At 44.3% G+C, this 11,299-nt stretch overlaps 1 protein-coding gene across 1 annotated transcript; it reads right to left on the reverse strand.

The window, feature by feature from the left end:
* Positions 1-380: 380 nt before the first annotated feature.
* LOC139274772 (neurite extension and migration factor-like) lies at positions 381-4,558 on the reverse strand. Its single transcript, XM_070891459.1, has one exon. It carries the CDS (start codon positions 4,300-4,302, stop codon positions 805-807), a length of 3,498 nt encoding a protein of 1,165 aa, XP_070747560.1. The 5' UTR covers positions 4,303-4,558; the 3' UTR covers positions 381-804.
* Positions 4,559-11,299: the final 6,741 nt, after the last annotated feature.

Below are 11,299 nucleotides of genomic sequence, written 5' to 3' on the forward strand. Positions count from 1 at the left end.
TTTAGCACAAATATGTGATAGAACAAAGACATATTTGCACAATGTTCTCACAATTATAAAATTTTTAAAGAATGCACAATATTTACTGTAGTTTTCCTTCTAAAATTAATATTTGTTAAAATGTTCCTGATGAAGTAGTGAAGTATTTAGCTCAGTTTGACAGAACAAAAGATGGATTACAACTTGATTCTTAAAAGTTGCATACAGAAACAGATTGGACAAAAGGAAAATTCTGCAATAGGCAAGACAGTTAAATCAGGGTAATTAATTTAATTTACAGTAAAGCTAGACAGTGACAGCTTGACTATTGAAAAGATGTACTTTCTCAATGATAGGCTGAATTTTGTCAAGTAACTTGCAGATTAAGTACATAGATTGAATTGTAAATGCATTAAGATATGTATCTCAGTCTTATATTTAACATGTTAATGTATCACTATATTAATTACATATATTAAACAGTCTGTATTAGTGTTGCAGCTGAAAGCAAATCTCATTAAGGATAACTTCAAAAGTATGTCCTAGATTTCCCATGGTATGATATTCTCTTATCAACAGGCAGATTTTTCACAGAGATATGTACCAAAAATATATCTCTGCAATTCTTGTATCATCAATTTAAGACATTGTATATTTTGGTGGCAAAGTCTCAAAATACTTGGTACACTGAACTTCACTTAAAGGGACCTATATGGAGTAATAGTAAATCAGCTCAAGGACTCCAAGTATATAAACAGGACACAACATCACTGCTATGAGCAGAGGTGATAAAACATTTGATGAAGTTCACATATTTTTCCTTCTTCATTCACAAAATGCATTGCTTGGACAGCTGCATTCAGCTATTTGTGCACTAGAACCAGACACACTTTGATCACAGCAAGATGCAATGTGATTGACAGGGTAATTATTAAGACCCACATTGCTTGGGTTACATTCAGAAACATGGTGTGGCTTATTTTTCACATCTTTTGTAACTATGTGCAACATCTGCATTGGTTTGGGTTTCCATTTGGAACTATTTTGCACTTCCAAAGACTGATTAACAGCAGGGAGAACAACTTCCCCTTGATTTAAAATTGGTTCCACTGAGGCCATCATAAACCGCTTAACTGCTGCCATTCCAGAAACTATGTTGGAAAGGATATTGCCGGGTTCCTCAAATTCTCTCTGATCACCATTTGATAATTTGCTTCCTCTAGGAATGTTGCTAGAAAAACCCTCATAGCACTCTGCAGCAGTAACCCAATATTTACCTTTTCCATTCCGTTTTTCTTCCTTTATAGGAAGTTTCTTTTTTGTGTTCATTAAGCCTTTCTTCACAAGTTTTGCACACATTTCTAAATCTTTATTAGTAAACCCTTTTGTGGGTTTGTAGGCTTTTTCAGATTGGCATATTTGATTTGCATATAATTCATCTGAAGAGTTTCTTTGAACTTCAACGGTTTCATAATTTTCTGGTGATGCAGTGTCCTTTTCAATATTCTCTATTTTTATGGTTTTGATCTCAGTTTTGCAATTCTTGTACTTCTGAAGAGCTTTCCTGTCCCACTGACCTGCATTTGATTTTGCGAGCCTTTTTCTAGCACTATTTATTGCCTTATTAACTTTGGAATATTTGTAATTGCTTGAATTTACATGATCAGAAGCCTGTAAATGAACAGAAGATTGTGCACATTGTGAAAAGGAAACAAATGCTGGGTCATTGTTAGTGCAGCAAGTCTGGATATTTGTACTGTATAGTTCACTACAAATTTTCCACTGCTCTGCACACAAATTTGGTGATGTAGCCTTACTGGGAAGCTGCTCATGGCTGCACTGCTCCAAAGATTTCACATCAGACTTGTCTGTTTTGGTGAGGATTTTCGGCGTATATTCTTGTGAAAATTCATACCAAGATCCCTGCTTTACTTTTGCTGGTGTAAAGTTTGAAATATCTAAAATGCATGGGGAATCTTTTGAAGGAAACAGTTGCCTTGTTTCTTCATTTAATACTTTTTGACTGAAGTTGGCATTCATTTCATTTAGACAACTGTACATCTTCAAGCCATATTGATTTACGTTACTATTTACAGTTGATCGATGTTCAACTCCAACCTGCACAAGTCTTTCATTTTCTGAGTCAACTGTCCATAAGGGAAATGGATCTTTTCCTCTTACCCTGTGTGGATGTACATTCTGAATAGTCTCTACATTCCAAATTTCCTTTATGTTTGGCTTTTCTTCCAAATGAAGCGCATTTGATTTACTACTGCACCCTGTGGAGGCGTCATCAGTGTGTCTTTGCCGTGGAGAAGAAAATGGGTTTTCTGTTACAACTTTGTTGTACTGCCCATTGGCACAGGAATGCTGGTAGGAAAGTTGGATGTTTTCATTAACTGAGGAATCATCTCCATCCAGCAGAGACCGGAAATATCCTCCAAGGATTTCTGGAGCCAAGTGTGTATTATAAGCAGATGGTATAGGCCAGTCTGGGCAGCTCGTAGCTGGAACTGGAGAAAGTAAACCACTATGTGCTTCTAATTTGTCACTGAATGTTGGGGAATGTAAACTAGCAGTGTTAAAATTAGGTAAAGTAGTAGCAGAATTCCACTGACCTGGAGTTTTGTGCATATCTGCATTTGGAACGCGAGGGTTTTCATTTGCACTTTCCAAAGAATTTCTACCACTGGTATCTTTACCATCCTGAACGTTTGCTCTTTTCTTTGAAAGTATGTTTTGTTTCTTCTTTAGTTTTTGTAATGAAGAGTCTTCACACATGACTCTTAACTGATTGGCTTTACTCACAGTCCGAATGGTAATGCGCTTTAGTTCTATTTCATCTGTAAATTCATAAACCGACTTATCATATTTTTGTACTTTCATGGGTACTTCTGCATTTGTTGCATCGGTTTCAATGACACTGTCTTTTTGGCGACTCAAAGTGCGTCCTATTTTAATTGATGACATCCCATTTGCAATTGTTTGTTGTTTTTTATTTTTAGAAGCAAAGAACATATAAGACATTCCAGCACCAGAACAGATTTTTAATTTTCTATCATCTTTTTCTTGGTTATGAAACACATTACAATCATTAGGAGTTGGAGACCAAAATTCCTTAAGTGGCGAAAGCTTTTTATATTTTTTTACCACTTCATCAGTCAATAATACTTGTCTCTTCGTGGAATCTAATCTACTGATTTTTACATGCATGTTCTTGTGACCTTTAAACCGATTGACAATGATGTATTTGATAATAACAGGTGGTTCCTTTTTTCCAGTTTTTTTCCTTTTCCGAGGGCACCAGTCATCATCATCTTCTCCTCGTGGAGTAGCTGCAACATGATCCGTTTTGCCCAAAGTTTTCATAGTCTCTAAAGAATCAATGTCATATAAATAATCGTCACTGTACCGTATTTGCCGTTTAGCCCTCAAGGTATAATTGGTTTGATTGGAATATCGTTCAGCACTTTTCCTTAATAGCTTCCAATTTCCTCTATCTTCACTTAGAATGGAGGATAAACAAACTGAATCTATTGAATTCTCACCATCTTTCCGGTTATCCATAAAAACACCCGACAGAAGACATTTGTTACTTTCTAGTTCATACAATGTGCGATGTTCCAGACTATCATGTTCCCTTCTCTCTTCCTGAACAGAAGCAGAATTCTTTTTTATAGGGGTTTTCACACCTTTTTTGGTCCCATTACATCGGGTACTGGGAAAAAAATGAAGCTGTGCATCATCTTGAAAAGCATTAGTTTTCTCTTTCACATTGTCCTGAAAAGATTCATATCTTATCTTCAGTGAGCAGACATCACTACTTAGTGTTGATTCATCATCAAACAAAAAACTGTCACTGTCTTCTTCACTGATCAAGTTAGTTGAAAAGTCATTTGTTGTACAGAGATCTAAAAATTCTTCCTTGTTTTCATTTATGAAAGACTCAAAGTAACTCCAGTTCTGGCTCGGAATAGGTAGTAATGCATCATCTCCATTATATTTTTCTGTGAACAAACCTTCATGAGTATTGGTAGCGGCATCTGATTCATCAACTTCTGCACCATCAAATTTGTCTTCACATGTTATTCCATTGAAAGAAAAATTCAGCATTTGGTCAGAAATATTGTCGTCAGTCTGAAAAACTGAAAAGTGTGTTTCAGGAACCATCGTGGTTTCTTTGCTCAGTTTCTTATTTTTGCATATTCTCCATTTGGCTCCAAATTCACAACATTCAATTTCATTTACTTTAGAAATACCTTCAGCTAACTGCTGAACTTCACAGGGCTTTTCAATAATACAAGAAAAGTCCTTGTGTTCCATAGTAAATTCTGCAAATATTTTGCTACATGTAGAGGCACGTGAAGAGAAAAATTATACTGATTGAAGAATGATTTTGACAAGGTAGCACCAGTCTGAGAAAATTCCATTTTCTTTAGCTGTCGTCATAGTTAAGTTGCCGATCACAGAAGATTTCATTAAAAGGTATAGTAGTTATCCACCCCTTAATGTGTCAAGCTTCTACAAATGAAAAGCAATCCAATCAAAATTTTTGTACTTCGAAAAGAATCTAGGTTATCCAATATTCATATATCTTTTGGAACAAAATCTTTTAAACACCATGGCACAAACAAATTAAAATAAAGTGAGTAACACCAATAGCAAATATTACAATCCTTAAAATCTTTAATCCTTTGAAAAGTATTTTTAAATCCTCTCTTGGGGACAGTTACATGCGGATGCACATTTTAAGCTCCATAGCTCGAGAAGAAGTTGGTCATTTTGATAAATATATTTGTCCAGTTTTTTTTTGGATAAACTATTATTTCAGATGAGAGATTATATGCAAAACCATTTGATAGTTTCCTCAAGTCCTACGTGAGGTCCTTCTTTAGGGTACCATGTCAAAGTTAATGCGTTCATGCTGGAAAACCTACAGTAAAACAAAGTAAAAACGTGTAAACAGCAGGTTTGTGTTGATTTTCTTGGGTAATATTTAAGTTTTCTTACATTCACATTTATACTTGGTGGAAAGAAATTGTAGACTTTAATAAAAAGGAGAAAAGTATTTCTTATAAAAGAAAGTGATACAATTTTGAAAACTTTATCTTGCCTCATGTAGACAGCTCAAATGGGATCTCTCTCCCTGTCTATTAAAGGAAACTGTGCTCTGCATCCTAGAGTGTCTCCCTTGCAAACAGCTAAACCATGTTAAGACTGAGAAATTTGCATTCCCCGACTGTTGTGTGGCTTCCCATAGTTAGGCAGCTGTGAAGAGGCTCTCGGGTCACTTTCTCTCATCTTCCTCCTTCCCAAAATGGAACAGTGACTGCAATTATGTAACAAAGGAATCTTAGTAAATGCAGGTGCTATCTTTGATGAGCTCACACTGCCACATGTAATGGCATTCTGTTTATTGCATATGTGAGGTTATGTGGTTGCACAAGTGATGAAAGATGGAATAGTTAAATAATAATTTGTTGTGGGGAACTGGGTTCTTTACATTAGCATACTGACTCTTATAACAAAACAAAAATGAGGAATAGGCCATACAGCCCCTTGAACCTGCTCCCCCATTCAATAAGATCATGGCTGTTCTTTGACCTCAACTCCACCTTCCTACCCTATCCTCAGATCCTTTAATTCTTCTGGAGTCCAAAGATATATCTATCTCAGCCTTGAATATAAATGACTGAGCATCCACAGCCCTTTGGGGCAGAGAATTCCAAAGATTCACAATTCTGAGTGAAGAAATACCTCCTCATCTCCGTCTTATAAGACCAACCCTTTATCCTGAGACTATGCCCCCTAGTTCTAGACTCTCCAGCCAGGGGAAACAACCTCTCTACATCTACCCTGTCAATCCCCCTCAGGATCTTATATGTTTCAATGAGATCACCTTGCATTCTTCTAAACTTGAGAGTCTGGGCCCAATCTACTCAATCTCTCCTCATAGGACAACCCTCATCCCAGGGATCCATCTTATGAACCTTCGTTGCACCCCTCTTTAAGCTAAGTACAGTATATCCATTCTTAAATAAGGAGACCAAAACTGTGCACCGTACTCCAGGTATAGTCTCACCAGAGCCATGTACAATAGTAGCAAGACTTCCTAACTCTTGTACTCCAACCCTCCAGCAATAAAGGCCAACATGCCAATTGCCTCCCTAATTGCTTGCTGTACCTGCATGCTAACTGTGTTTCTTGTACTAGGACACCCAAGTCTCTCTGAACACCAACATTTAATAGTTTCTCACCATTTAAAAAAAATTTGTTTTTATTCTTCCTGCCAAAGTGAATAACCTCTCATTTCCCCACATTATAGAAAGACTTGGATTTATATAACATCTTTCATGATCATCAGACGTCTCAAAGCCAATAAAGTACTTTTGGAGTGTAGTCACTGTTGTAATGTTGGAAACGCAGCAGCCAATTTGCACACAGCAAACTCCCACAAACAGCAATGTGATGACCAAATAATCTGTTTTCTGGTTATGTTCTGATAAAGGGGCATTACCCGAAACGTTAACTTTGTTTTTCTCTCCACAGATGTTGCCTGACCCGCTGAGATTTCCAGCATTCGTAGTATTTTGCTTTTATATTAATCAGTTTTCTTATGTTGATTCAGGGATAAATATTGGCCAGGACACCGGGGATAACTCCCCTGCATAATAGTGCCATGGGATCTTTTACAACCACTTGAGAGAGCAGACGAGACCTCGGTTTAACATCTCATCCGAAAGACGGCATCTCTGACAGTGCAGTGCTCCCTCGGTACTGCACTGGAGTGTCAACCTAGAATTTTGTGCTCAAGTCCCTGGAGTGGGACTTGAACCCATAACCTTCTGACTCAGAGGGGAGTGTGCTACCCACTGAGCCACAGCTGACACCTTATTGTCAGCTCACTTAACCGGTCTATATACCTTTGCAGGCTCTTTGCATCCTCCTCACCTAGCTTTGCATCGTTAGCAAACTTGGAAACATTGCACTCGGTCCCTTCATCTAAGTCATTAATATAGATTGTAATTAGCTGAGGTCCAAACACTGATCCTTGCAGTACCCCGCTAGTTACAGCCTGCCAATCTGAAAATGACCCATTTATCCATACTCTCCGTTTTCTGTCTGTTAACCAATCCTTTATCCATGCTAATCACCTTGCCCCCAACCCTATGTGCCCTTATCTCAACAACTTTTTATGTGGCACCTCAATTGAATGCCTTTTGGAAATCCAAATATACCACATCCATTGATTCCCCTTTATCTACCCTGCTAGTTAAATCCTCAAAACACTAATAAATTTGTCAAACACAATTTACCTTTCACAAAACCATGTTGACTCTGTCCAATCATAATGATTTTCTAAGTACCCCGTTACCACTTCCTTAATAATGGATTCCAGCATTTTCCCAGACGACTGATGCAGGCTAACACATATCATAAGATAGTAGTTTCCAGTTTTCTCTCTCCCTCTTCACCTCTGGGAAGAAATCTTGCCCAGACCAATAAGTCAAGTCTGTTCTCAGCTGGCTACAAAGGTAATTCAGGAACGATTGTGAGTAGTCGCCATTCATCTGCAATTGGTTACAGGTCCACATCACAAACTATTCACAAATGAACACAAATTCAAATCAAACATTTGAAGAATAGTTAATGGCAGAAATGAAATAATATCCATGCTGATTGCTGTAGGAGATTATCTTCAGACACTGCGCTTAAAACATCTTGTGACAAGGTTGAGGGAAAATAAAATACTTATTTTTCCTTTGGCCGGTGGAAGATTTTATTGGACAATTTGAACATTGAACATACCCTTGGAGGCCAATTGTTGTGTTGGGAGTACTGCAGCAGATCAAAGAAAGCCATAAACTAACTTGCCAACTGAAGTAAATTAATTTTGAGATAATAAACAATATTTCCAAGTTCGTTCGATACCTTACTAAAAGCAACAACCATACTACTTACCGTCAACTTCACTAAATACAATTCAGCAATCCACCTTAATGCTGCTAAATCCAATTAAATGTTCCTAGCTATGGCAAAATAAACATGGGGCCAGAATTTGCTGTCAAACTAATGGTAAGGCTCATGGCCCTCACTGTTATACTTAAGTTTTTCAATTTGTGATCCAACACAACTTGACTTTGTATAGCATATTGAACATATAAAAAGGCACTTGAAGGAGGCATTATCAAACAAATGGGCATCGAGACAAAGATGATAATAGGAGGGGTTTTAAGGAGGGCTGAGATAAAATAGGGATGTAGTTATTTGCATCAGAAAAATGCCGATTGAGTCCACTTGATCACATGACCCGATTGCTGATTGGACCCTTTGGAGGATAAGACACATCCAGCAGTTTATCTGGAAAGTGTAATTTGAACCACCCAGCCCAAATTCTCAGTGACTTCCATCCCGCCCCCTGCACGCACTCTCTCTCCCTCCATCCATCCCCCACTCCCTCTCTCTTCCCCCCCCTCCCACCCACCCTGCCCGTCTCTCCCCACCCCCTCGCACATCCCTCCCCACCCCCTCGCCCATCCCTCCCCACCCCCTCGCCCATCCCTCCCCACCTACCCCCCCCTCCACCCTCCCCCTCTCCAGTCTCTCTCTCTCTGCTGTCCCCCCCCAATCTCTCCCTCTCTCACCGCCCCCACCAGTCTGTCTCTGCGCCGACCAGTCTCTCACTCTCTTTCTGCACCCCCCCCAACAGTATCACTTCTGCGCCCCCCCAGTCTCTCTCTCTCTCTCGCCCCAGTCTCTCACTCTCTCCTATCCTCCAGAGTCTCTCTCTCTCTCTCCCCCCCACCCCCAGTCCCTCACTCTCTTCCCCCCCCACTCCCACCTCCCCAGTCGCTCTCTCTCTGCCCCCACCAGTCTCTCTCTTCCTCCAGCCCCCCCAGTCTCTCTCTCCTCCTCCCCCCCCAGCCCGCAGTCTCTCTGCCCCATCCCCCCGCGGTTTCTCTCTCTTTCCCCCCGCCACCCTCACCCAGTCTCTCTCTCTCTCTCTCTCTCTCTCTTCCCCCACCCACCCCCCGTCTCTCTCTTCCCCCACCCCCCCAGTCTCTCTCTCTCTCTCTCTCTCTCTCTCTCCCCCCACCCCCCCCAGTCTCTCTCTCTTCCACCCCCCACAGTCTCTCTCTCTTCCACACCACCCACAGTCTATCTCTCTTCCACACCCCCCAGTCTCTCTCTCTTCCACAACCCCCACAGTCTCTCTCTCTTCCACACCCCCCCACAGTCTCTCTCCCACACCCCCCCACAGTCTCTCTCCCTTCCCCCACCAGTCACTCTCTCTTTCTCTCTCTCCCTTCCCCCACGCCCCCCACCAGTCACTCTCTCTTTCACTCTTCCCCCCCGCCGTCCCACTCTTCTCCCCCCCCCCCCGCCGTCCCACTCTTCCCCCCCCCCCCCGCCGTCCCACTCTTCCCCCCCCCCCCCGCCGTCCCACTCTTCCCCCCCCCCCCGCCGTCCCACTCTTCTTCCCCCCCGCCGTCCCACTTTTCCCCCCTCGCCGTACCCCTCGCCCCCCGCCATCACCCTCCTCCTCCCCCTCTCCCCCGCCATCCCTCTCCCCCTCGCCACCCGCCATCCCTCTACCCCTCTCCCCCACCACCTCTCCCCCCCCGCCATCCCTGTCCCCCTCTCGCTCCGCCATCCCTCTCCCCCTCCCTCTCTCCATCTCTCTCCCCCCCACCCCCCGCCATCCCTCTCCCCATCTCTCTCCCCCCCCCGCCATCTCTCTCCCCCTCTACCCCCGCCCCATCTCCTTCTCCCACCACTCTACTCTCACTCTCTCCCCTCCCTCCCTCCCTCCCACCACTCTCACTCTCTCTCTCTCTCTCTCCCCTCCCTCCCACCACTCTCACTCTCCCCTCTGTCCCCTCCCTCCCACCACTCTCACTCTCTCTCTCTCTCCTCTCCCTCCCACCACTCTCTCTCTCTCTCTCTCTCTCTCCTCTCTCTCTCCCCTCCCTCCCACCTCTCTCTCTCTCTCTCTCTCTCCCCTCCCTCCACTCTCACTCTCTCTCCCCTCCCTCCACTCACTCTCTCCCCTCCCTCCCTCCCACCACTCTCACTCTCTCTCTCTCCCCTCCCTCCCACTACTCTCACTCTCTCTCTCTCTCTCTCTCCCGCCCTCCCTCCCACCACTCTCACACTCTCTCTCTCTCTCTCTCTCCTCTCTCCCCTCCCTCCCACCACTCTCTCCCTCTCTCTCGCTCTCTCCCCTCCCTCCCACCACTCTCTCTCTCTCTCTCTCCCCTCCCTCCACTCTCTCTCTCTCCTCCCTCCCACCACTCTCACTCTCTCTCTCTCCCCTCCCTCCCAACACTCTCTCTCTCTCTCTCTGTCCCCTCCCTCCCACCACTCTCTCTCTCCTCCCACCACTCTCACTCTCACTCCCACCACTCTCACTCTCACTCTCTCTCTCTCCCCTCCCACCACTCACCTCTCTCTCTCTCCCCCCTCCCTCCCACCACTCTCACTCTCTCTCTCTCTCTCCCCTCCCCTCCCCCCACCACTCTCACTCTCTCTCTCTCTCTCTCTCTCTCTCCTCTCCCCTCCCTCCCACCACTCTCACTCTCTCTCTCTCTCTCTCTCTCCCTCCCTCCCTCCCACCACTCTCACTCTCTCTCTCTCTCCCCTCCCTCCCACCACTCTCACTCTCCTCCCTCCCACCACTCTCACTCTCTCACCTCCCTCCCACCACTCTCACTCTCTCTCTCTCCCCTCCCTCCCAACACTCTCTCCCTCTCTCTCTCTCCCCTCCCTCCCACCACTCTCTCTCTCCTCCCACCACTCTCACTCTCACTCCCACCACTCTCACTCTCTCTCTCTCTCTCTCTCCCCTCCCACCACTCACCTCTCTCTCTCTTCTCCCCTCCCTCCCACCACTCTCACTCTCTCTCTCTCTCTCCCCTCCCCTCCCCCCCACCACTCTCTCTCCTCTCCCTCCCTCCCACCTCAGCCTCTCTCTCTCTCACTCTCTCTCTCTCTCTCTCTCTCTCTCTCTCCCCTCCCTCCCACCACTCTCACTCTCTCTCTCTCTCTCTCTCCTCCCTCCCACCACTCACTCGCTCTCTCTCTCTCCCCTCCCTCCCACCACTCACTCTCCTCCCTCCCACCACTCACACTCTCTCTCTCTCTCCCCTCCCTCCCTCCCACCACTCTCACTCTCTCTCTCTCTCTCTCTCTCCACCTCTCTCTCTCTCCCTCCCTCCCGCCACTCCCCCGCCACTCTCCACTCCCTCCCGCCACTCTCCACTCCTCCGCCACTCTCCACTCCCTCCCCTCCCACCACTCTCACTCTCTCCCCCTCCCA

The sequence above is a fragment of the Pristiophorus japonicus genome, chromosome 10 (genome assembly GCF_044704955.1).
Source record: "Pristiophorus japonicus isolate sPriJap1 chromosome 10, sPriJap1.hap1, whole genome shotgun sequence".
Taxonomy (NCBI): Eukaryota; Metazoa; Chordata; class Chondrichthyes; family Pristiophoridae; genus Pristiophorus; species Pristiophorus japonicus.